The 27,087-nt window shown below is 40.8% G+C and overlaps 1 protein-coding gene across 1 annotated transcript in view; it reads right to left on the bottom strand.

Moving 5' to 3' along the window:
* Window positions 1-27,087, bottom strand: part of B3GLCT (beta 3-glucosyltransferase) — a 1,154,157-nt gene that overhangs the window by 764,899 nt on the left and 362,171 nt on the right. Inside the window, exons 3-4 of the mRNA XM_082244867.1 lie at window positions 22,576-22,615; window positions 16,725-16,834 (exon numbers count right to left, since the gene is read on the bottom strand). Coding sequence (XP_082100993.1) covers window positions 16,725-16,834; window positions 22,576-22,615 — 150 coding nt within the window. The remainder of the gene's footprint in view (window positions 1-16,724; window positions 16,835-22,575; window positions 22,616-27,087) is intronic.

Raw genomic sequence — 27,087 nt, 5'->3', positions numbered from 1 at the left:
ATATAACTTTAAATTTTCATTGAAGACAAATTGCAACAGGTACACTTCTGGTCTGTATGTCTGCCACAAGACCCACTGGCTGTCATAGACACGCCTCCGGTGCATACAAATTTTACAAAGCCAGCTGCATCTAAATGAGAACTAGTTGGCTGCAACATCCATCCACTCCCTGTGCACACTATATTTGAAATTTGAAGTTGGTGGGTTGTTCAAAGTCATGTCTTTGTTGTGTGATTTGTGATACACACAAACACTAATCAGTCATACATTACGACCACTGACAGGTAAAGCGAACAACATTGATTATCTTGTTACAATGGCGCCTGAAAGTTAGTGGGCTATATAAGGCAGCAAGTAAACATGTTGTTCCTGACGTTGATGTGTTGAAATCAGAAAAAATTGGCGTAAGAATTCGAACAACTAATAAACAAATTAACCACTTTACCACCGGAGGATTTTGCGGTCTTACGTCCAGGCCACTTTTTGCGATTCGGCACTGTGCGAATTTAACTGACAATTGCGCGGTCGTGCAACGCCATACCCAAACGAAATTTACGTCCTTTTCTTCCCACAAACAAAGCTTTCTTTTGGTGGTATTTGATCACCTGTGCGATTTTTACTTTTTGCGCTATAAACAAAAAAATAGCGTTTATTTTGAAAAAATAACAATATTTTTAACATTTTTTTATATGAAATCCCCCCCCCCCCCCAAAAAAAAATGTAAAAATCAAAATTTTTTTTAATTTTTGGCCAATTTGTTTTCTGCTACCTGTTTGGTAAAAAAAATCACAATAAGCGTATTTTGATTGGTTTGCGCAAAAGTTATTGCGTTTACAAACTAGGAAAGATTTCTGTCATTTTTGGTGTTTTTTTTTTTTAACGAGTAATGGCGGCGATCTGCAATTTTTTTTTGTGGGACTGCGACATTGCGGCGGACAGATCGGACCCTTGACTGACATTTTTGACACTTTTGGGGTTACCAGTGACATTACTGCAGTAATCAGTGCTATATATATGCACTGTTACTGTAAAAATGACACTGGCAGTGAAGGGGTTAATTTTATTGGAGAGGGAGGGGTTAATGTATGCCTGGTGCTTACTGACATGTGTGGGGGGAGGTGACTGAGTGAGTCAGGGACAGATCGCATGTTCAGCTATGCTGAACACTGCAATCTGTCACTCCCTGTCACTTAGGAGATCCGCCCGCTCTGTTTACACAGGCGGGCGGATCTCCAAACTAGATTCCCCGACGATCGGGGAAGAGCAGTGGCGATTGCCGCCGCTCCTCCCCTGGCCCGACTCCCACTGTGAATGAAAACAGCGGGAGCGCACCTCCGGCGGCGCGCGAGCGCCGCCTACAGGGGGAGGAGTCCAACGACGTAGTACTACGTCGCTGGACGATAACGAACCACTTTGCCGCAGTACGGTCAACGTGACCGGTCGGCAAGTGGTTAAAATGGCTAGACCACTGGGTCAGAGCAACTCCAAAACTGCAGCTCTTGTGGGATGTTCTCGGTCTACAGTTGTCAGGACCAACCAAAAGTGGTCCAAGCAGTGGCGTCGGGGGGGTTGACCGGTGCTATAGCCCTGAGTGGGCCGCTAAAAAAGCCCCGGGTCTGGTATTGCTTATTTAAAATGATTAGCCCAGAGTCCCAAGGCCTGGGGTTGGCCGGAAACTCAGGGCTACATACCTCAGCAATATATATTTATACAGCACAGCCAGTGATTGGTGGGCAATCTGGGGCAGCCGCATTGGAGCTGTCAAATTGAAGCAGAGATGACAGGGTGGGTGGGGCAGATATACAGGGCCTCGCCCCTTTGATCCATGCACAGACAAACAGCCACTGGCCGGGGAGGAAGGTGGAAGGGGCGGGACTACTGTTTGTGCATCCACAGCGGTGTATAATAAACCTGAATTAGTACTGTTAAATTAATTAAAACTGAAAAAGTAATGTTGTCAAAGCTGACTCATAAATAATTGGTTAAGCTGGCCACAGTTCACAAACTACAGTAATTGTACAATCTCTCAAAAGATTTACTGACAACAATGCTGTGCAAGGATCCATTCAGCTGAATGACTGGATGTATTGTTTAGAAAGGCTCTTATAACACAACGTTGGTAAATCTAAAAGAGAATGTATAACATTTGTGACCAGCTTTCCTATAAACATATCGTATACCCTATTCATATCAAGATATTTTCATTTCATATTTTCAAGTGCCATTCAGCCTAACCTTAGTAGATGATGCAAACAGTAGTGTGTGGGCAGCTTACATATCTGTATGTGAATATCCTGAATTTATAAGTGATGTCTATGTTAAAGAGGGCAATGAATAGGAAAAAAATCAGTGAAGAGGCGCAGGTGTTGTAATATACAGCAACTGCTACCTAAAACAGTTCAGCTAGTTAAAGCAGAGATGAAATGAAATGTGGACTCACTTACAATGAATACAATTTTGATGTGGTCCTGTGAATTGTTTATTAGATAATTAAGAACATATTTTGCTAGACCTAAGCAGATTGTAACGCTGAACTAAATGATCTGTTTTTCCATGCAATTTTCTTGGTGATTGTAAGATATTTTTATTTAAGTATCATTAATCTAACCTCAGTAAATTGTGCAATCAGACTGTGGACAGCTTAAGGGCTCAGATCCGCCTGTCTGTTTTTTAGATGGATCTGATCGGATCCTCCATGCAGCTCTATGGGGCAGCGGATGTCAGCGGAGACACCTCCCCTGACACCCGCTGCCATCCGTATCCAATCCTGTCTGTGAAATCTGGACGGATGGAAACCCTATTTTTCTATCCGTTCAGGGATCGGATTGGATGAGAGTGGACAGACGGTCCGCTCTCATCCGATCCCCCATAGAGAGCAGCGGGACCTGTGACACCTCCCTCTCCGCACTGCAAGCAGAGACGGAGCTGTCATCTGCCGGCTCAGCGGGGATCGGCGGATCGATCCCTGCTGAGCAGCACGGATCCGTGTGAAAGAGCCCTAACACTTGTTAATCTTAAAATGTAAACCTTAAAGAGGCTTTGCAAGTCATACAGAGGTTTGAGGCACTGTGTACATACAGCAATACAGAGGTTTGAGGCACTTTGTGCAAAGTAGAGGTATAAGTTTTAGCCTAAACTAAATGCTAGAATCCTAAAATGCTCAAGTAATGCTGAAATGTGGATTGAAACACCACTGTGCTCTTTCCGGAGATTTGGGCATTTGGCTTTGCCAGTCTACAATATGATATTTTCTTTTCTGGTCTCTATGATATTGCCTTGATTTAAAAAATTCTGTTTTTAATGAACTTCCAGATAGTGAAAACTGCAAGCAGGAAGGATTCAGATGTTTTTTTTATAACCTTGTTCTGCTTTGTAGCCATTTATCTTTATTTACAGATCCTCTCTCAGCACATACTGTGATTCAGTGCCAGTTCATACTGTTCCGACTTGTCAGGCGACTTGCTGTGCAATTGGAACCGTTCTAATAGGAGCGACTCAAGCCATTATGTGAAGTCGTTGCAAGCCGCGCCAAAGTCGCCGTGCACGGGCGACTGCATTAGTCGCCCAAAGTCGTGTCGCCCTAGTGTGAACCGACAGTAAAGGGGTTGTAAACCCTTGTGTTATTTTTTTTTTTTTTTTAATAAAGATAACAAACATGCCTACTACACACCTGCTCTGTGCAAGGATTTTTGCACAGAGAAGCCCTGATCCTCTTCTTTGGGGGTCCCCCCACGGAAAGCCACTTTCCCTAGAGGCACCCGTGTGGGCTCACTCCCGAGTTCCACCAATGGGCTCCTGCTGCTATCAATCCGTCCAATGAGGAGAGAGACAGCGGCTGGAGCCACTGAGCTCGTGCACATCACTGGATCGGATCAGGCACAGGTAAGAAAAAGAGGCTGCAGCACAGAAGGATTTTTCCTTTAATGCACAGGATGCATTAAGGTGAAAAACATTGAGGCCTTACAACCATTTTAAGCTTCAACAATTAAAATGATTGGAAAGGGTCACCTTATAAAACAATCAATTCTGTTTAAAATAGAAATGAAAGGCAACACATTTTGTCAGGACAAGTCTGATCTTTGGAGGAGAGCACACAAAGTACTTTCATACTCAAAAAAAGTCCCATAAATTGTATTTACTTTTGATTTACCTTCGCTTTCATTATTTGGAGGTGCACTTGTTAACACATATCATGGTGTGTTTATTTTTAATAATGTTTTATAGTTAATTATCACATTTTTATGAACATTGTTTATATATTCACTTGGTACCTGGTATCATGGGTATTAGCGTTGAGCAGCTTCACTAATTAAGAATCACTAGCACATATTTATTTTTTCTTTTATTTATAGCTAGAGAACTGACCACAATGTGTTCTTCTGCTTAGTGTGGTCATTTTTTAATAGGAAAGCAGAGGGACTGGCAGGAACACCAGGGCTTTTACACAAAGGAAACAATACAAAAAGAACATAATATTTTCTAATACAAGTACATGGTACAGCAGGCACATATCAGGAATATGAAGTGTTGCAGTAACAAATGCTTTAAGGCGGATGTCATTGGAGCCAACTTAATGCTGGTGACAAACTTCTACCTTCAGGGTATGTTAGGAGATGGCTTGCCAACCTCTATAATTGTTTCTTTGCTAGCAGGGCCAATTAGATGCCACTTCCTTGATCCTCCCCTACTAGGGAGAAAAATTCAGCAGCATTCTGATCCAGCAAGGAGCGATTCCACAAAAGAAAGTGGAAAGCTCTCCTCTGTCACTGGTGGTAGCGTCGCCTCTGCCATCAGCTAAAATTACATATGTCAAACACACGGTCCACCAGGTCTTGTTACGTGGCCCTCACATTCAGTTTTGCAGCGAGAACAGCTCTCGTTCTCTGCTCCCACTCCCCACTGTCACTTGTAAACACAGAAGCCCTCTGTGTTTACACAGAGCACCTTTGTGCTCAGCAGCTCCCGGATGTAACAGATCTCGGCACGCACTCACTGCGGGGCACAGTGGGCACAGATCCCCAGACAGAGAGAGAATAATCTCTATGCAAAGCAAGGTAAAGTCACCTACACAGGGAGGTACTACAGCAGGGCCAGGTAGGAGAAAGTAGAGATGCGAAGAAGCTTTGGGGAAGGGGGTTGGAGTTGGGGTTGCTGTGCAACCCTAAACCCTTCACTCTGTACACAGCGCACCCCTAAATTCTGCACGGTGTATGTAGCATGCCCATAAACCCTCAACTCAATATGCAGTGCACTCATGAACTCTGTAGTGCACCCCTAAACCCTGAACACTGTATATAGTGCACCACTTACTTCTGTACTCTGTATGTAGGGTACTCCTGAACCCTGCACTCTGTACATTCCAGAACTTTGTACATTGCATACCCTAGTTACAACCGGCCCTTTGAGGGCAATCATACATTGCGGCCTGCAACGAAATTGAGTTTGACCCTCGGTTAAGCTCTGGCAAAAATACAACAAAAAGTAACACTAGTATATTGACTGGAAATAAACACAGACCTTTGAACATACCCATTTTAGAGTTAATTCACATGCAATCATTATTTCGAGTTGACATTTTTCCCATCACACATGCATAAATACTGCATTGTTGCCTTTTCTACATAGAGTTAACATATAAAAAGTCTTATTTTCTAATGAACTGATATTTTTGCTTTTATTTGAAAGGCTCTTTTTCAGTTTTTTTTTATTTTTTTTTATTATTATTATACACACTCAATAGTAACACATGAGCAAGTGGAACTTTACCATTAAAACAAAAAATGTGTGATTTAAGGGCATTTTCACACTGCCCATTAAAGGAGTTGTAAAGTCAGAAGGTTTTTCTATGCATCAAGATAGAAAAAACCTTCTGTGTGCAGCAGCCCCGCTAATGCTTACCTGAGCCCCCTCTGGATCCAGGGATGTCCACGACTGTCTCAGCCATCCAGGACTCCCCTCCTCATTGGCTAAGACACAGCAGTGGTGCCATTGGTTCGTGCTGCTGCTGTAAATCAAAGCCAGTTAGCTAATAAGGAGAGGGGGCGGGGCCGAATTGTAGATCCATGTCTGAATGGATACACAGAGTTGTGATTCGGCTCAGCTTGAGTGCTGTGGAGGCACTCAAAGGGAGGAAGAGGCCATGACAGTCGAAGAGAGACCCGAGAGGAAGAGGATCCAGGCTGCTCTGTGCAAAACCACTTCACAGAGGAAGTAAGTATAATATGTTTGTTGTTTTTTGGGAAAAAAAAAATTAGACTTTACAATCACTTTAGGCTTTGGCTGCAATGCTGGTGCAGCACAGCGTACCCAGAGTTTTTGTGTGGTTAAGCTCCGATTTTTCATAGACTTCTGTTATGTCCTGGGGTTTTTATGCCCTTTCTGAAAGTGCACAAAAAGTCATGCATGCAGGCCTTTTTATGCGCTTTCAGAAAATGCTCCAAAACCGCAGGACACAGTAGAAGTTTACAGGAAAGTGCAGCTAACCCACAGAAAACAGCACATACACTGCGCTGCGGCCAAAGCGCAGCGGTTTAGCGTGAACCCAGCTCAAGGTTTTTTATTGCAGACATACAAGAGATGCATCACTCCAGACGGCTCAAATGCAAAGATGTTAGTTCTGGTAAGGGAACTCCCAGACAGTTTTTATTTTTAGTTTAGATCTTACACAATCCTAAAAAATAGCACACACACATACTTTGTGCAATACCAAAGTTCCCTGCATCTAAATTCAATCAAGGGATAAATTATGTCCATAAAAATAACCAATGTAATATCATCCTGGGGGGAAATCGGCTCCCCCACAAGCTATCCATATCATTGGATAAAATAGGTACAGGTTACAACAGATCAAGAGTCAGCCTGGGAAAATAGTGAGTGTCAGTTGGGGATACCTCATATTTGTTCAGCCATCACTGCCAAAATGTATAGAATTTAGGGGAGCAGGCTCAGCTATATATCATTTTAAGTTTGAGCCAGTTATTAATATATCCAATGACCTGGGAAAGCGAAGGATGTTGTTTCCAATTCAGGAGGATATAGCCAAAAAGAAGATCATACAAAACATTGTTTTTTTGGGCGCTGGTGGGAACAAGAAAGCCCAGACCCCCCAAAAGACAGACCTCTGTAGAATTTGGATCTGTTTATCTCAACCTAGACACCAGTAAGTAATGTTACTATCTAGAAAGTCCAGATCATATGCATTACCTCACCTACAAAATTAGCGAGGCTAATTCCAAACCAAATTCCATAGAATAAGAATATAGCTCAGTTTATTTCCGATTCAACACCAGCTAGCAAAACCTTTCGGAACAAAACCCCAATTATATGTGTGAATTTGTTTTTACTTGCAGAATACCTAACAAACTTCTATATGAAAACATGAACACAGTAAAATTAGCAGATCAGTGACGTATAACCTATAGTGAGCTAAACAAAAAAGGTAATTGATAAATTAGTATCTAATACATGGTAATGAAATTACTGCACGCATTAGGATTTTTTTAAATTGAGATGTATGGTTTAAAATAAGTGCACCCTAAAGAGTTTATAACCTCTCAAAAAAGTGTAATATATTGCAGGTTTCCAGTCCTTAAAATGTGCTGGCTGCATTTGCTGTATTTCCCCAGACTTCTTTTTTCTTTGTTTTTAACCTAGTGATTAAGCCAATAAGATACTTTTTGTTTAAGGTTCTCACCACAGTGCGTGCATTGAAGAGTAAATCCGTCACTAACTCCAGCCCTGTTAAAAATAACCTAAACAAATCTGAAAGGGAAGCCCTCACACGTCTAAAAAAGAGAAAGGATATAGTAATATGGGAAGCAGATACGGGTGGAGCAGAGGTAATCCTCTCTTCTGAGGAATCTAGGATGGAGGCCATACGACAGTTTAGTGACACTTTCACATACTGTGCCTTAAAGTCAGATCCCACCAAAATATTTAAACAACTATCTCAACATCTAGATATGGGAAAAGAGATGGGTGTATTGACATTGAAGGTAGCTGATTACCTGATGGTGGAGTTTCCAGTTACCCCGTTTTTCCCCATTTACCTAAAGCTCATAAGGGCGAGATCCCTATCAAGGGACGACCGATTGTTGGAGGCATAGGCTCCCTGCTTGAGTAACTTGGGGTATGGGTGGGTCAGTACCTGCAACCCTTGGTCAAAAGGCTTCCAGGTTATATTAGGGATACGTCTACTTTTCTATTACATACGAATGACATCAAGTGGCAGGAGACCTTTGTGTGGGCTACTTTGGATGTCAAGTCCCTGTACTTATGTATTCCACATGACTTGGCACTTGAGGCTCTCCCTTTTCACCTGCACAACTATAGTACCTATAGTGCAGAGCTAAAGGAATTTTTGGTTCTGTCGGTTTTGTTTTTGTTACAACATAATTATTTTATTTTTGACCAAGCGTATTATTTGCAGTGCAGGGGAGCCTCTCTATGGGAGCCAAGTTTTCACCTTCCCTGGCCAATCTGTACATGGGTTGGTGGGAAAACTTCTTCTTGTTTTCCCATTCCAATGCTTATACAGAAGCCATCAAATGGTATGGCACATTTATAGATGATCTTACATTGGTATAGGGCAGTAGGTTTGTGGACTTATTGTTTTGGATCGTATGTTAATGATAACCCTCTTAATCTGGAATTTAGCCATGAAAGCCATGTTAACATCATCAAATATCTTGAGGTCACATTGGTGGGTGATCACATCATAGGCAGTGTAAAAACATACATTTTTCCGAAAGAGTATGCTGGTAACGCTCTTCTTTTAAATAAAAAGTGCTGGTGTGCGAGTAGTGGCGCTGCCTAGGTGAAATTAATAAATATGAATGGTGGTAAAAAATAAAGTGTAAAAATGTCTTGATAGGTTTATCCTAGGTGATATTCAAACCATATGTATAATTAAAAATATCAGTGGTAAAACCTGTGCAATTTTACAATGAAATATATATATATATATATATATATATATATATATATATGTTAGTGGTAAAACCTGTGTCAATATATCAATGAATTAACTGTGATAAGTGCCAATAAATTATAATATGTAATTAAATAAATAGAATATACATGCTATTCACATCAAAAAACTAAAGTGACTATGTGCTATATATTGATCCTTTTAAGTAAGTGCAATGTGCAAAAAAGTTCAAATGCATATAAACAGTGAGATGTAGCAGCAAGGGGGGCAACTCTTTCCATATAATAGTAGTAAACCGTGGTACATCTGTGCTCAATATCCTATTTAGAGTCCGTTGTTCAAAAGCGCCACTGTCCCTTTAAGAGTGCCACACAATAGGCAATGTCTTTTTGTAATAAGACAGCGGCTCCAGAACAAAAACCAGTCTCGTTACATGACTCCAGGTCCAGCAACACACCCCCGTTGTGCGGTAATTCACAGTGCTCTCACTCGTGCTCCCCCTTTGGGGTTACATTCACCAGATTTCAGGCCCCTGGTTCGGGTTAACCAGCTTTATATAGGTGTCTTTCTCACAACCGGCTCCTCTCCCCGTGCTTTCACTCAATAGGGGTTGCTCCACATGTGTATAAGAATAACATTTCCATAGTGCAGTATCTTAAAACTGTATTTTATTAAATAAGAATCACTTCCATATAAGTACAAGACTGTCGGCATCGGTCAGACTGCAAAAAGGAAGTCGGGAATTGTCTGTGCGTTCCACGGACAAGAACCGGAAGTGATGCAACGACGCTTGACTCCACCCTATGCGTTTCGTCACTCTGACGTCATCTGGAGCAGCCGCTGATATTTTTAATTATACATATGGTTTGAATATCACCTAGGATAAACTTAGAGGCATTTTTACACTTTATTTTATACCACCATTCATATTTATTTATTTATTTCACCTAGGCAGTGCCACTACTCACTTGCACACCAGCACTTTTTATTTATCTATTGGGACCCCAACATCAGGTGGCTGTTCATAGTGAGGGCAGCAGCCTGATGCACACACCTAACATATAACCCAGATCCATAGGGCAGGATAACCTTTTAACATTTATCAACTCTCTTCTTTTAGCTACAAGCTGTCACCCTACACAATCCGATCAATTCCAGTAGGAGCATTCGTTAGAGCACGGCGCAATTGTTTCAGTGCATACAGCTTCAAAAAGGAATGCAACATTTTTGCTTCCAGACTTAAAGGGCTTGTAATCCTAAAAATATTTTTTTCTGCAAGCCCCTCTCTTTTAAGCTCCCATCCTGCACTGTATAAGTGTTTTTTAGAGACAAAAGTTCTACTTAACTTTTTGTGCTATAACTATAGTCGCGTGACTCCCGGCCGCTCTACTATTCCGATCCAGGAGACAAAGACACAGACTCTGAGCTGACAGGCAGGGAGAGCAGAAAGGAGAATCAGCAGATGACGGAGGCATGTAAACTGACCACGGTGTCAGAGCTCAGCAGCCATGATATACCGTGGTCAGTTTACAGGGGGAGGGCAGAAACTGGAAGGATCAGCCAGGTTTTTTACAGTTTCCTGAGGGGCAGGTTAGACAGCACAAGCACTGTGCTGTTTAACCTGCTTTAAGGAAACAGGATCTCTATTTTTTTTTTTTTTAGGGTAACAAACACTTTAAAGAGAGAGGACACCAGGACTGGCCTATTAATAGAGCAATTGCTATTGCCTCTAAAAGGAGTAGAAATACACTCCTCAATAAAACAACTGCTAACATAAACATAAGAATAATGTAATAAAACGGTTACTTTTGTAACCTTATTTCTCAGGAATATGGCCAAATTAAGGGAATCATATCTAAATACTTACCCTGTCCTTAATGCTGATGAAGCCTTGATTCCTGTCCATTCAAATGGGTGCAGATTTTCCAGCAGGCGTGCTGGGGCACTTGAAACATTCTATCCCCCAGTTTATTTCAGTCATTGAACTCTAATATACTTGGTTAAATACGTATGGCTCCTTTTAATGTGGTTTAAAGACATGCCTCTTTTGCAACAAACATGAAAGAAATAATAAGTCTGTTGTTTCTTGTTCTGCAGGCAAGGAGCTCAACATTCGTGGCTTTATCAACTGCAGCACAAAATATGTAGTGTATGGTAGAATGTACCACATGTGCCCTACAGTATGTGGGCTGTACATCTAGAGCCCTTAGGGTTAGAACAAGTGAACATTAAACCGGTGCATCATACTCTCGTGATATGACTCTGTCAAACGTTTCTAAACATTTTAAGAATGTGCATGCAGGGAACATGGACTCTTATTTTAAAAGGTCTTGAGAGGGTTAAAAAATTCCTCGGGAAGAGGATCTCAACTATAGACTCTTTGAGAGGGAAGTCTGGTAGATTTTTTCCTATGAATACTAGAATTCCTGTTGGCATAAATTCCAGATGGGATATAGATTTATTTTTGAAGTAATCTTCTATAGCTATAGTTTTCGGAGTATGTTTTAGTATGAGGCATTTTTGTATCACTGAGGAATGTTGTTTAGATAAATAATATTATAAAATAATGTTTTCTAGATGGGTGACAACATCTAACATTTTGTGATACTTCCTTTCCCCAGAATGGGTCATATACCATGTGGTTACTATCTAGTGTTGATTTTTTCTCTGTTCACTGACTAGACTTGATTTTATGTAATTAATTGCTTTATTGTAGTATCCACCCCCAAATGAGGTGTGTAGTGTCTATATAGGGTTGTCTTTAATTTGTAAAAATATGCTGTGATCAAGGCTTTTTGCTGAAACATGTAAGCTGTTTTTATCCACCTATATGTAGGAATAAAGATTATTAATTCTACTGGAATCTGGAGCTGACGGGTACCTTTTCTTCTGAATACAGTGCATGCATGATCATGCGTTGACATGCACTGGCGTTTTTTTACTTGCAATAATTTTTTATTGAAATTTATACAATACAACAGAGAAAGTCGTGCATAGACATTGTTCCAAGCAGTGAAATTCATCAACTTTAACAGGTATAATGAGCAGTAAACTGTAACAATCAAAAGTGTAACAGAGAAACACGGGTTCATCATATGGAGATTTGGAAGGGCAGGGCTGGTAGACAAGCGCTGCCACGTTAGCCACGGTTGCCACAAGGAGAGGGATTTTTGGTAGTGCCCTCTACTGGAGGCAAACATCAATTCATATGAGCTGTGCGTGTGCACCATGTCCAGGACATCTTGCAGTTTGGGGGATGTAAACTTTTCCAGTGTCCGGTGATATTCAGCCTGGCTGCCAAGAGTATATGGGTAATGATGTGCCTAGATTCAGGAGGGTATGTCTCAATCATGAGGTTCAGTAAGGCCAGGGCCGGAGATGGCGCCACGGTAAGGTTAGCGATTTCCCCTAATATGGCAAATATGGCCGACCAGTAGCTGCGTAGAAATGTGCAATCCCAAAGGATATGGTATATGTCACCTATATGCCCACATTGTCTCCAGCAAAGTGGAGGGGAGGATTTGTAGAATGTAGCTAGCTTGGAGGGCGTGAGATGCCAACGGAGGGTAATCTTAATCGTTTGTTCCCAAAGCGCTGAGCATTTGGTGTGTTTGTAGGCATGACGGAGCACTGGCGTTTTTTTTAAAGAGACATTACTGTCTGTCCCCATGTGTGGTAAATTTTCACTGATGTAGCATTTTTTTTTTTTAACAAAAGCAGATTCACACACATTATGAAGGGGATTGCACAGCTGGAACCTGATGTGGACAATGTTGCAGCTGGTTGTGAATTGAGAATATGGAAGGGTGATCACCGGAATGCTGTGTTACAATAAGATCACAGACTGGCAGCTTACAGGCACATAAGGAGACATGAACAGCACTTGTAGTAATATTGTCAGCACTTTAAAATTTAGCATTGTCACTTTTTTTTTAATATAAAATGTATATGAATATATATACAGTACTGTGCAAAAGTTTTAGGCAGATGTGAAGAAATGGGGTAAAGTAAAAATGCTTTAAGAGTATACAGTATATTTGAATGTCATTTAATATTTTTAATTGTTATCAATTTATAAAATGCAAAGTGAGCGAACAGAAGAACAGTCTGAATTAAATCAATATTTGTGTGACTACCCTTTAGCTTCAAACCAGCATCAATTCTTAGGCTGGCCATACATGTCCAACTTTTGTTGTACAATTTTCTGTCAGATCTACCACAAACCACATAATGTGAGGTCAAAGCTAAACAACACATTCACTTGTATCCAATTAGGCAGGCCTTCGAACTACATACTTGAAGGTAAATTTCAAGAAAATCTGACAGAAAACTGAAAGAAAATTGGATCATGTATGGCCCAGCCTTATACGTATACACTTGTACAAAGGCAGGGATTTTGTAGGATTAGAATCCGGTGTAGGAATATCCATAATATGCTAAGCAGGTGTTAAAGATCATCAATTTCATATCTAGGTTGAAATACAGTCATTAACTGAAGCAGAAGCAGCTGTGTAGGAGGCTTAAAACGGAGTGAGGAAGGGCCAAACTCTGCTATTTTTGCTATTAAGGTGAGTTTATGGGAAGACAGTTCCATGCCACAGGTCATAAACCATGGCAGGACAGAGAACAGCAACAAGACACAAGGAAGTTATACAGCATCAGCAAGGTCTCTCCCAGGCAAAGATTTCAAGACAAACTGAGGTTTCAAGATATGCTGTTCAAGCTCTTTTGAAGAAGCTCTTTAAAAGAAACAGGTATTGTTAAGGACCGTGGACAAAGTGGTTGGCCAAGGAAACTTAATGCAGCAGATGAGACATATCATGCTTACTTTTCTTTTGACATTGGAAGATGTCTAGTAGTGTCTTTAGCACAGAACTGGTTAAAACCAGTAGGACCCAGGTACACCCATCTACTGTCTAGAAGTCTGGCCAGATGTGGCCTTCATAGTAGAAGTGGCCAAAAAGCCATACCATTGTAGCCAAAAAGCCATACCTTTGCCCTGGAAACAAGGCTAAGCGACCCAACTATGAACAAAAACATAGGAACTGGGGTGCAGAAAAATGGCAGGAGGTGTTCTGGACCGATAAGTTGAAATTTGGAATATTTGGCTGTAGCAGGAGGCAGTTTGTTCACCGAAGAGCTGGTACAATGAGTGTCTGCAGGCAACAGTGAAACATAGTGGAGGTTCCTTGTAAGAGTGGGGCTACATTTCTGCAAATGGTGTTAGAGATTTGGTCACGATCAATGTTAAAAAATGTATTCTGCAGCAGGACAACGGCCCCCAAACATACAGCCAATGTCATTAAGAACTATCTTCAGCGTAAAGAAGAACATGGAGTTCTGGAAGGGATGTTTAGGACCCCAACAGAGCCCTGATGTCAACCTCTCTGAGTCTGTCTGGGATTACATGAAGAGACAGAAGGATTTGAGGCAGCCTAATTTTACAGATCTAAAGATCTGGGGTTAATTCTCAAAGATGTTTGGAACCGTACACCTGCCATGATTCTTTAAAAAGAAGAATTGAGTGCCGGTTCACACTAGTGCGGCTGCGGCGATCGCATGTAATATCGAAGCGCACTGCTCCTTCATTACATGCGATCGGCTGTGCGGTGCGAATTCAGCCATACAATTTGTATGGCTTAATTCGCACTGCACCCGCAGCAAAGTCGCACATGACCCTTTTTTTTAGCCGCATCAGGATCGGATCGCACAGTGGTTCACACTTGTGCGATCCATCCTGTGCAAACTGTAAAGATCGCACTGCGATATGCGATCAAACTGGGGGTGTCGTTAACATTTCATTGACACCCCCAGCATATCGCATATGGCAGTGTGAGCTGCCAAGGGTGCGTTTGCGATGCGGGAACAGGCTGCGAATTCGCAGCCTTCCCGCATCGCATAAGTGTGAACCGGCACTGATGCTGGTTTGAAGCCAGGGTGGTCACAAAGAATACTGATTTGATTTTGATGTTTTTAATAAAAATAAACAGTTAAAACAAATATTTGTAAAAGCATTTTTACTTTACAGCATTTGACACTTGCCTAAAACGTTTGCACAGCTCTGTATGTATTTAAACTTTAAAAAAAATTATAGGTAGGCAGCTGTTTACATCACTGCACATACTATATTGACATCATACATTTTAACTAGTGTGTACAACACACTGAAGTGCTGGAAAGCTTAGGTAGGAAAAATAAGCACTAAGTACACAAGTTTATTACATCAATTATATACAGTTTTATAGAATGAGTGATCATCCTATCCTCTAAAGCAGCCCTCAAAATTTCCACTCGCCTGCTCGCATTAGGCAAATGGAAATAAGCGGAGGGTGAGTGTGGAGCAGAGACGGACTGGGCCGGGGAGCAGGGAGCCCCCAAGGCCGCTCTAATGCCCTGTAAAAAGGCTGCACCGCTTCTGCCAGAAGCGATCAGCCAGGAAACTGTTGGGAGGAGAGCCTCACAGAGAGAGGATCTCCTGCTGTGACAAAGCTTGGATCAGCTGGCCACTGTCAAACAAAGTCCTGCCACGTGGACTGGTAAATAGCACACTGGTCCAATGCCGGGAAATTTTATGAGTGTGCTGTCTATGATAGAAGCGGTCCAGGAGACGGGGCTTTGTTTGACACGGCCGTCGTTTCAGATCCAAGCTGTATCACAACGGAAGATCCTCTCTCTGTGTGATCCAGCCGGCTCTCCTCCCGATTCCTCCCTGTGATCCCCATGCAGTGATAGGCTGCATTGATGTGCACTGATAAGTCTTCACGTATGGGCAATTATAAGGCAGCACTGATGGCCATGAATGAGGCTGCACAAATAAGAGAGCACTAATGTGCTGCACTGATGGGCTCTGATATGGTATACCGATGGGCACTAATAGGCAGCACTGATGGCCACTGATGAGGCAGCAATGATGAAAACTGATAAGCCTCACTGATGGGCACTGATAAGGCAGCGCTGATTGGGCTACACTGATGGGCACTGATGAGGCTGCACTTATGGGTACTGTTATGCTTCATGTTGTTATTGTTGTTGTCAATATTTATTCTCGTAACCTTATTCTGCATTAAACGTTTAAACAGTGTAATTTCATGAGATAATTTACAAGGGTGTGTTTAGGGGCAGAATTAGGGGCGGGGCAGGGGTTTGGTGGGGAAACTTGTGGCGAGTAACTCTTAAGGGCTGGCTAGTAGTGCAGGACTTGAACTTTTGAGCCCTGCTCTAAACCATTCTTAAAATTACCCTATTAACCCAGGGACACTAGACACAATGCCTACCCTGTAAAAGAATAAGCAGTTAGCTTAGCATACACAATGCCCACCATGTAAAAGAGGAAGCAGTATGCTTAGCGTACACAATGTCCACCCTGTAAAAGAAGAAGCAGTATGTTTAGCGTACACAATGCCCTCCCTGTAAAAGAAGAAGCAGTATGCTTAGCGTACACAATGCCCTCCCTGTAAAAGAAGCAGCATGGATTAGCTTTTCCCCAGCATGTGTGTTGCCATGCTTTTGCATTGCTTTTTCCCGGCCACTACTGCTCTGCCACACGTCCACATATGTAGAATACATGTCCCCCACCAGCCATTGTGGTTTCTCTCACCGGCTCGTACATCCCTACTAGATGAACAAATCAGTAAGAGAAACTACAGTGTGTTGTGTGTGTGTGTGTGTGTGTGTGTGGTGGAGAGTAGGTAATCAACCACCCAAAAAGTAGATAAAGTAGGTGTAATGGACCTCCTTGCCTCTGTGGTGACAGGGGCACTTTAACACCTAGAAGTTGGATTTATATAAGACCTACCTTGCTAATTGCAGCTGCTTGTTTCAGAATGTTTTCTCGTAGGTTCTGTGCTTTCTTCTTGTGGAAAGAATTACTCTGACTCTGTATCACAAAGACAATTTCTCCTATTTCTGTAATAAAAAGAAGTCAGATCATGGGATAGGATTAAGAGGGAAATTACTACTTGCTATCAGTAGAAAAAGATAACTGGTTTTGTTAGTTTTCATTATGTATTTAGCAGTCTGAAGTGAAAAAGTATAGCAGGGGAATGGTTTGGTCACCAGGAAAAGTCCTCAAAGTTCAGGGAGGGATGCCAGGGTCTCCAGCCAAAAATAAACAAGGTAATAACAAAAGATGACTATAATATAAAGATGATCAATCTAGGTAAGAATAATTGCAAACAAGCAATTATATATTAAAACATCTCAACAAACACAACATTGTTCTGTGTGGTTAACTAAAAATGTTAAATTAAATAGTGACCTATTAAAAACAAATGTTTAAATATTCTGCAGAGGGATTAGAACGCTTGTCAATTTTTATTGCTGTCCATGCCCTGTTAAGGAGATTCACCCTCTCTATTTTGCGGTTTACCAGTAAAAAAGTAAAAGAAAAATCCCAAATTTTGGGTTGTCCCCAGAAAAGTAATAGAGTGGAAATCATCCAATGGGACACTAGTTTTGGTGAACTGGGGGTTCCAAAAGAATACCCTTAATTTGCAGGAATTTCTTCCCACTTCCTGTTTGGCTATGGGACAGGAAGTAAAGGGAAATGGGACACAGATGGCGGAAAACAAAATCTGACAGGGGTAATAACCCTCCCTTGCTCTATCCAAAATAAAAAAAAAATAAAAAAAGTTATATCTATAGTTCTACTTTAATACAACCGGCTCTGCTGCCCACATGCAGATATTTGGTCAAGTGATGAGAAATGGCTGACAAAATTCCACCATCAACACATAGAAAAACCATTAAGAATTTTCTAAATCAATGAACTTGGAGGATCTCTGGTTTGTGCTCTGATTAGTCCCATTGAATGAATGATCAAATAATCATTGATACAGATGAGGCCACCATAAAGGTGGAGAACCACAGTGTATACTATTAAAGAGGATATCAATAAAACAGGACTACCCCATCCCTGAATGAGTAGGACCCTAGAGGAACGAGAAGGGGTTTCACATGTATGAATAGCCACAATCTCTTATTTCACTGGCAGTGGAATCTGAGATTATAGCTCACACACCCAGTTCTACTTTTCTAACCGCAAACAGTAAGGGGCTGTGGGCGGCTAGAGTGTCTCCATGAAGGGTTACAAGTAAACTAGGAGGGAGTTCCTTTTTTAATTAAAATATATTTTTTTAACATTTTGCACAATAAACGTTTTATTTGGTGGTAGTTATAAAAAAAGGTTTGATATCTGATGACATCAATTACAGTGCATTGCGAAAGTATTCGGCCCCCTTGAACTTTGCGACCTTTTGCCACATTTCAGGCTTCAAACATAAAGATATAAAACTGTAATTTTTAGTGAAGAATCAAAAACAAGTGGGACACAATCATGAAGTGGAACGAAATTTATTGGATATTTCAAACTTTGTTAACAAATAAAAAACTGAAAAATTGGGCGTGCAAAATTATTCAGCACCCTTAAGTTAATACTTTGTAGCGCCTCCTTTTGCTGAGATTACAGCTGTAAGTCGCTTGGGGTATATCTCTATTAGTTTTGCACATCGAGAGACTAAAATTTTTGCCCATTCCTCCTTGAAAAACAGCTCGAGCTCAGTGAGGTTGGATGGAGAGCGTTTGTGAACAGCAGTTTTCAGTTCTTTCCACAGATTCTCGATTGGATTCAGGTCTGGACTTTGACTTGGCCATTCTAACACCTGGATATGTTTATTTGTGAACCATTCCATTGCTACTAAACTAGTACATGGATTGCAGGAAAAAACTTACCAGGAAAGGTTAAAGGACCTTAACATGTATAGCTTGGAAGAAAGAAGAGACAGAGGGGATTTGATAGAAACTTTTAAATACATAAAGGGAATCAACTCGGTAAAGGAGGAGAGCATATTTAAAAGAAGAAAAACAACCACAAGAGGACACAGTTTTAAATTAGAGGGGCAAAGGTTTAAAAGTAATATGAGGAAGTATTACTTTACTGAGAGAGTAGTGGATGCATGGAATAACCTTCCTGCAGAAGTGGTAGCTGCAAATACAGTGAAGGAGTTTAAGCATGCATGGGATAGGCATAAGGCTATCCTTCATACAAGATAGGGCCAGGGACTATTCATAGGATTCAGATATATTGGGCAGACTAGATGGGCCAAATGGTTCTTATCTGCCGACACATTCTATGTTTCTATGTAGATTTTGCTTTATGTTTTGGATCATTGTCTTGTTGGAAGACAAATCCAATTGGGCGTGCAAAATTATTCAGCCCCTTTACTTTCAGTGAAGCAAACTCTCTCCAGAAGTTCAGTGAGGATCTCTGAATGATCCAATGTTGACCTAAATGACTAATGATGATAAATAGAATCCACCTGTGTGTAATCAAGTCTCCGTATAAATGCACCTGCACTGTGATAGTCTCAGAGGTCCGTTTAAAGCGCAGAGAGCATCATGAAGAACACGGAACACACCAGGCAGGTCCGAGATACTGTTGTGGAGAAGTTTAAAGCCGGATTTAGATACAAAAAGATTTCCCAAGCTTTAAACATCCCAAGGAGCACTGGGCAAGCGATAATATTGAAATGGAAGGAGTATCAGACCACTGCAAATCTACAAAGACCTGGCCGTCCCTCTAAACTTATCTGTCCATAGGACAACAATCAGTCGTATACTGCACAAATCTGGCCTTTATGGAAGAGTGGCAAGAAGAAAGCCATTTCTTAAAGATATCCATAAAAAGTGTTGTTTAAAGTTTGCCACAAGCCACCTGGGAGACACACCAAACATGTGGAAGAAGGTGCCCTGGTCAGATGAAACCAAAATCAAACTTTTTGGCAACAATGCAAAAGGTTATGTTTGGCGTAAAAGCAACACAGCTCATCACCCTGAACACACCATCCCCACTGTCAAACTTGGTGGTGGCAGCATCATGGCTTGGGTCTGCTTTTCTTCAGCAGGGACAGGGAAGATGGTTAAAATTGATGGGAAGATGGATGGAGCCAAATACAGGACCATTCTGGAAGAAAACCTGATGGAGTCTGCAAAAGACCTGAGACCGGGATGGAGATTTGTCTTCCAACAAGACAATGATCCAAAACATAAAGCAAAATCTACAATGGAATGGTTTACAAATAAACATATCCAGGTGTTAGAATGGCCAAGTCAAAGTCCAGACCTGAATCCAATCGAGAATCTGTGGAAAGAACTGAAAACTGCTGTTCACAAATGCTCTCCATCCAACCTCACTGAGCTCGAGCTGTTTTTCAAGGAGGAATGGGCAAAAATTTTAGTCTCTCGATGTGCAAAACTAATAAAGATATACCCCAAGCGACTTACAGCTGCAATCTCAGCAAAAGGAGGCGCTACAAAGTATTAACTTAAGGGTGCTGAATAATTTTGTACGCCCAATTTTTCAGTTTTTTATTTGTTAACAAAAGTTTTAAATATCCAATAAATTTCGTTCCACTTAATGATTGTGTCCCACTTGTTGTTGATTCTTCACAAAAAATTACAGTTTTATATCTTTATGTTTGAAGCCTGAAATGTGGCAAAAGGTCGAAAAGTTCAAGGGGGCCGAATACTTTTGCAAGGCATTGTATTTAGGAGTTTAAAAACTGGTCCCCTATTAGCTAAACCCAGAGAGAGCTATCCATTTATTTTGGTGCCAGCTGGCCATTATCTTGGCAATAAGGCATCAGCAATATTATGCTAAGCCATGTTCTAAGTGGCACACAAAAGAAAACAAAAAGGTCTATTTATCAATATTAGCTGACAACATTGCCAGTGTATCTTTTTAAAATAAAATAACTCTTGTGACATTCTACAACATATTTCTAGTATTTCATGTGCACATACACTTGTTCTATAATAGGGTTAGCCCCCGTTCACATCAATGTGATTTGTCATGCGATCTGACAGTTCCAAATCGCATTACAAGTCGCACCCCATTGCCCCTACATTTTTTTCGATTTTAACACACATTAAAGCGCCCACTGCTTCCAAGTGTTTTTCTTTTGTGTGTTTTTGAAGCTTGGCAAATGCCCTGTGTGTGTTGATTTTCTATGTTTTAAAGGGGCTCAGTAGAACCCCAGCTCAGTAGTAAAACCCCAGTTCAGCAAATCCCCAGATCCTTGTTCCCCTGCTCAGCAGATCCCCAGATCATTAGTACCCTTATTCAGGAGAATCCATGGCTCAGTAGTACCCTCAGTTCTTCCGGTGCCCCGCTTAGTAGTACCCCCAGCTCTGCTGATCCCCCACTCTGCCATTAGTAAGTGTTGTGATAGAGTTATATGGAGGCTTTGGAGATGCTTTTAAGCACCAAGAAAGTGAAATGGGGTATAATTTGTCAAGCAAAGCAAAGGAAATGCAACAATGTAAACAGGACTGTAAGCTAACAATTGTATTTATTGATAAGTGCTTTGATTAGCATTCAGCGTGCTTTAAAGTGATACACACACACACACAGTTTATTTTACATTGTCTCTTCTATTTTTGTATGTAGATGTTGGCACTGTACATATTTTTTAAAAAAAAAACATCAAAGTACCTTTTTCTAATCTATATACAGCTGTCACATGACCCAAACCTTTCCCTGCCTGGCTGCAGGGAGACATAAGCAGGAAGAGCTTCTAGTCCTCTGCTGCTGGTCACATGTTCAAAAAAAAAAAAACAGCCTCTGTGATACAGATTGAAAATTCATAAACAATATCAATAAACCATCTTAAATTGGCATAAAAATATATATTTGAAATCAAATTTTTAATATTTTGTGGAAATAACCTGGTGTGGGTGGATTTCAGCCAGTCACAAGCTGTGTCACAATCCTGCAAGCCTGTGTCGTAGAATAGAAGGGAAGGGAATCCTCCATTAATGTACATGTAATATCCCACCCCCATTGTGTTTAGCTGGTTATTGGGCATGGAGGAGGCAGATGGAGTGGGCTGTCATTTACCACAGTGTATACGCTCACATGTGTGACTCTATAGTCACATGGGCTGCTCAGATGTGATAGGGAGGAAATGCTCAGCATAAAATCTCCCTGAAAACTGAGCATGTGCGGTGTTGCCACCACAGCTGCAAAATCCCTAGCTGGATTGGGGACATGGATAGAAGTTGGAGATAGAAAGCAGCAGGATCAACCAATTTTTTTGCAGAATACAGAAATCGAATTTCATAGTCACTGAGCGAGTATGAACAGCATGTACTATAGCATTTATTGATAGTGGTTTATGATGTGGGTTCAGTGACACTTTAAAAGTGTGTCAAATACCACATTTTGAAGAAAGTATTTTTATTGTTGCTATCATTATTTCAGCACTGAAATTAGACGTGAGAGAGCAGGGTTCTCTTTAACCTCACTAATCAACCATGGCAAAGGGGATACCTTTTGTAAACCAGTCCACCATAAAGAAGGTGATCACTTTTTGTTGCAAAATGAAGGGAAAGTAGATGGCACAAACTCAATGTTTAGAGAACTGATGCCCATCGAAAGGCAGCAGTTTATACAGATAACACAAATCAGACAAGTTCATTTGATATTTTTTATCTTTATCATAGTATAACTTAAGGTCAACAGCAGATTATTCATAAAGCATGCTTTTCATACATCCCTCTAACTAGATAATGATTACCAGAAGACAAGCATTATTTCTACATTTCCCATCATGTGTTAAAAAAATGAATAAAACACTGAAATATCTTACCTAATGGAATTTGAATAGGCAACCCATCTTTTTCATTTTTCTGTAAGGAAATACAAAGAAAATACTTTATGTATGTATATGTATATATATATATATATATATATATATATATATATATATATATATATAGCAATAATGAACAATCTACATGAAAATTAGACTGATTCAGAGGCAGAAAAAAGTCTGTTCACATTAATGCTTTTTTAATTCTACAGTATTGTAAAATATCATGGCGTGACAATGGGTCCTAAAGTACACAATTTTCACAAGATGATTTATGTATATGTTATTTAAAGGGCATCTAAAGCCATTTTTACTTAGGGGGATAAAATGCGGGAGAGTTAGAACCTTTGTCAGGTTCTATCACAGCACAGAGATCTGTGTTTACAAACACACAGAACAGCGGGGCAGCTGTTTCTCCTCCCTGATAAGATCTGTAAATGAAAGCAGCATACATTACACTTGTAAGGCACTGATCTTTTTAATCGTTGGGTTATACTGCCCCCTACAGGAGTAGGACACTAGGCAGAAAAAATTTGGGTTATGCCTATGGGCAGTCCCAGGGGGTATACTCCCTCTCTCTGCTATACTCACTCAGTTTTATTACAACCAGTGTCAGAAGAATTACAACTCCACAGAGGGGTGGGTGCTGTGTCCATCAATGAACATCAGAGAAATGGATGGTAAGCCAAAAATCTCTTTCGTTCATTAATGGACACAATTCCTGATCGTCTTAACCATTTGGATGTCCCAAAGCAGTGTTAACCACTTGCCGACCAGTCACGTTGACTGTACTGCGGCAAAGTGGCTCGTTATCATCTAGTGACGTAGACCTACGTCACCAGACATTCCCCTCTCTCGGGGAAGCTCGCCCCCGCTGTATTCAGTTACAGCGGGAGTCGGACCAGGGGAGGAGCGGCGGTGATCACCGCCGCTCTTCCCCGATCGTCGGGGATCTAGTGTGGAAATCCGCCGCTTGTGTAAACAAAGCGGGCGGATCTCCTAAGTTACAGCCAGGGTCAGATTGCAGCGTTCAGCATAGCTGAACCTGCGATCTGTCCCTGTGTCACTCAGTCACCTCCCCCCCACACGTTAGTAAGCACCAGGCATACATTAACCCCTCCCTCTCTAATAAAAATGAACCCCTTCCCTGCCAGTGTCATTTTTACAGTAACAGTGCATATGTATAGCACTGATTACTGTAGTAATGTCACTGGTACCCCCAAAAGTGTCAAAAATGTCAGTCAAGGGTCCGATCTGTCCGCCGCAATGTCGCAGTCCCGCAAAAAAAAAGAAAAATCGCAGATCGCCGCCATTACTCGTTAAAAAAAAAAAACACCAAAAATGACAAATCTTTCCCTTAGTAAACGCAATAACTTTTGCGCAAACCAATCAAAATACGCTTATTGCGATTTTTTTTACCAAAAATATGTAGCAGAAAACAAATTTTTTTTGGGGGGGAATTTCATGTAAAAAAATGTGAAAAATATTGTTGTTTTTTCAAAATTGTCGCTCTTTGTTTGTTTATAGCGCAAAAAGTAAAAATCGCACAGGTGATCAAATACCACCAAAAGAAAGCTCTATTTGTGGGGAAAAAAAGGCATAAATTTAATTTGGGTACATCGTTGCACGACCGCGCAATTGTCCGTTAAAGTAAAGCAGTGCCGAATCGCAAAATATGGTCTGGTCAGAAATGGGGTAAAACCTTCCAGTCATAAAGCGGTTAAAAATACGCTCATTGAGAATTTTTTTGTCAAAGACATGTAGCTAAATACATTTTGGCCTAAATATATGACAAAAATTAAATATATTGGATATTTTTTAACTGTCAAAGTAGAAAAATATTGTTATTTTTTCAAAATTGTCCCTCACTGGCCGAACTGAGGAGACCGTAAGGATCTGGAATATCAAGGGCGTCGCCACGTCCAGCAGTTGATTGTAGTTCTCACAGAACAGAAAATAAAAAAAGAAGAAAAAAATCTGTTTAAAAAGGAAAAAATGTTAGGACCAGAGATCCCAGCAAGGAACTAGGTCCTGACTAGGCAGAAAAAAAACTCCTATAGCAGCAAGTGGGAGTATATACCCTGGGACTGCCCCAAAGGCATGGTAAAGTTTTTTCCTGCCTAGTGTCCTACTCCTGTAGGGGGCAGCATAACCCAATGGTCAGGAAGATCTGGATCTGTGTCCATCAATGAACGAAAGAGAAATAAAAACCTGAAGACAAAGGCATAATGAGCTAGTATGCATTGTATACTAGCTCATTATGAAATACTTACCTTAGAACGAAACCCCCGCAGCGGCATCCGCACACCGCTGACATGTTAACCCGTCTTCCTTCTGGGTTCGTGTCCTCTGGCCATCTGATTGGCCGGAGCTGCGATGACGTCACTCCTGCGCATGCACACGGGAGCCACCGTTCACGGCACGGGCAGTTGTTCCTTCAGAGCACATATGCCAGTGAGGTCATTGGCTGCATACAAAGTAAATATCTCCTAAACAGTGCATGTTTAAGAGGTATTTACAGTACTTATAGGTAAGCCTTATCATAGGCTTACCTATAGGTACAAGTTACACAGGAAGCTTTACTTCCTCTTTAAGAACTTACCGACATCACAATTCTAGCATTCTGGGTGCATTTCTGCATGCACATGTACACACATTTTTAGAAGTGTTTCTAGTGTGGTTGCAATATATTCCAGTGTGTTGATTTTCCCTTTCTTACAACAGTTGAAAAATCATTCCCTGCCCCACTTGCGTTTATGTGAATTTCAGATTGTTTCAATTCATTTTGACACATTCTGTGGGAAAAAACTGCATGCTGCTCTATGTTTTTTTTTTTTTAAACAATGGAACTGAACACACTGGTGTGAACTCTGGTGATTGGAAAACATTGCGTTAGCTGTGCATGCATTCTGGATGCGTTTAATGCACTAGAAAGCATCTGATGTGAACCAGTCCTAAGAGTAGGTCATCGATGATTTCAATATTAACACGGGTTATTCCACAGAACTTGTAAACAAATAAAGCTTCAAATGTATTTCATAAAAAGGCGCATTGAAATCACTTAATAAAGATGGTTGTATAAGATTCTTTCACCTATACATCTGTGATGACACACAGGATCTGATTATCCATTAGCCTGCAAGTTAAAAAGGAAAAGGAATATAAAAACTAACACATTAGAATATTTTAATAAAACTGCAATAACCTACTGCAATGATGGAACTCATCGTAATAAAATGATATCACGATGCATTTATAACAGTGGTACAAACAACAGCTGTAGTCTTGAGAATTTCCAGTGGAGGGCAGCAAAGCAACTGATCTGCTAAAATAACCAAAATCTTCTCACACTGGAAGAAGAAAAAATAGAAATGTGACTGCACCGATTCCTTTTCAGTTTGTGGACTTCTAAAAAGTGCATTTTGTGTAGTTGGCTACTTCGATTCAAAATGACTGAAATTTAAAGCCTTTCTTGAGCATCTCCAAAATAAAAATATCTAGCATTAGATAATCAAACACAATTGGATAATTTTAGAAAATATTTCACTGCTTGTTCAAGTATTTTCTCCCATGCATCTGATGACCAGCATATTCCTAGCATAAAAATGATTTTTGAGCATTGTTATTTAACATTGTTTAGTTTGTTTTAATGAATGCCTAGTAGAAAAAAACATCTATGGTTGGTTCACTCTGGGCAGCTATTCTCCCCAACAGCTAAAAACTCCATTCACATTAGAGCCACTTGTCATGCGATTTGACAGGTCAAATCGCATGACAGGTCACATTCTATTCCTGGCCATTCCACTAATCAAATCAGTTAGACGCCGACTTTGCGGTGCCGTATCGATTTGAAAAATTAGTACATGCACATGCACTACTTTTGCTGATTTCGGGTGCAACTTGAATAGACATCCGTGCATGAAGCCACACGGATGTCTTCAAAGTCGCACTGACACGTGGCTTTGAAATTGTGCAATTTCAAAGCCGCAGTCAATGTAAATGGGGGATTATTCTGAGAAATTACAGGCCAGTGTGTTCCTTGGTTCCAGCACCATGCCTGAACTGCGGCCTTACCTGCACACACAATAAAAAGCAAGCACACATGTTAAGTTAAGAACACTAAAGAGAAAAACACTCAGCGCCACACTTGTTACAATCAAGGGATGATCCTAATCAGACTGAATGGTGTATGAGGGACTATACAGACATCAGATGAGAGTAGGTAAACCTCAAATAATGCTAATAAGCAGTGATATAAAATTACAAACATATACTATATTGTCATAAGTACTGGTCAATAAAAAAAAAAGATGAGCGAGTTTGGGGTGAAACAACTTGACTGGCCAGCACAGAGTCCTGACCTCAACCAATAGAACACCTTTGGAATGATTTAGAGCGGAGACTGCAAGCCAGGCCTTCTTTTCCAACATCAGTGCCTGACCTCACAAATGCGCTTCTGGAAGAATGGTCAAACATTCCCATAGACACACTCCTAAACTTTGTGGACAG

The sequence above is a fragment of the Pelophylax lessonae genome, assembly GCF_965119305.1.
Source record: "Pelophylax lessonae genome assembly, chromosome: 2".
Classification (NCBI taxonomy): Eukaryota; Metazoa; Chordata; class Amphibia; order Anura; family Ranidae; genus Pelophylax; species Pelophylax lessonae.
This window is presented reverse-complemented; position numbering and strand designations above follow the sequence as displayed.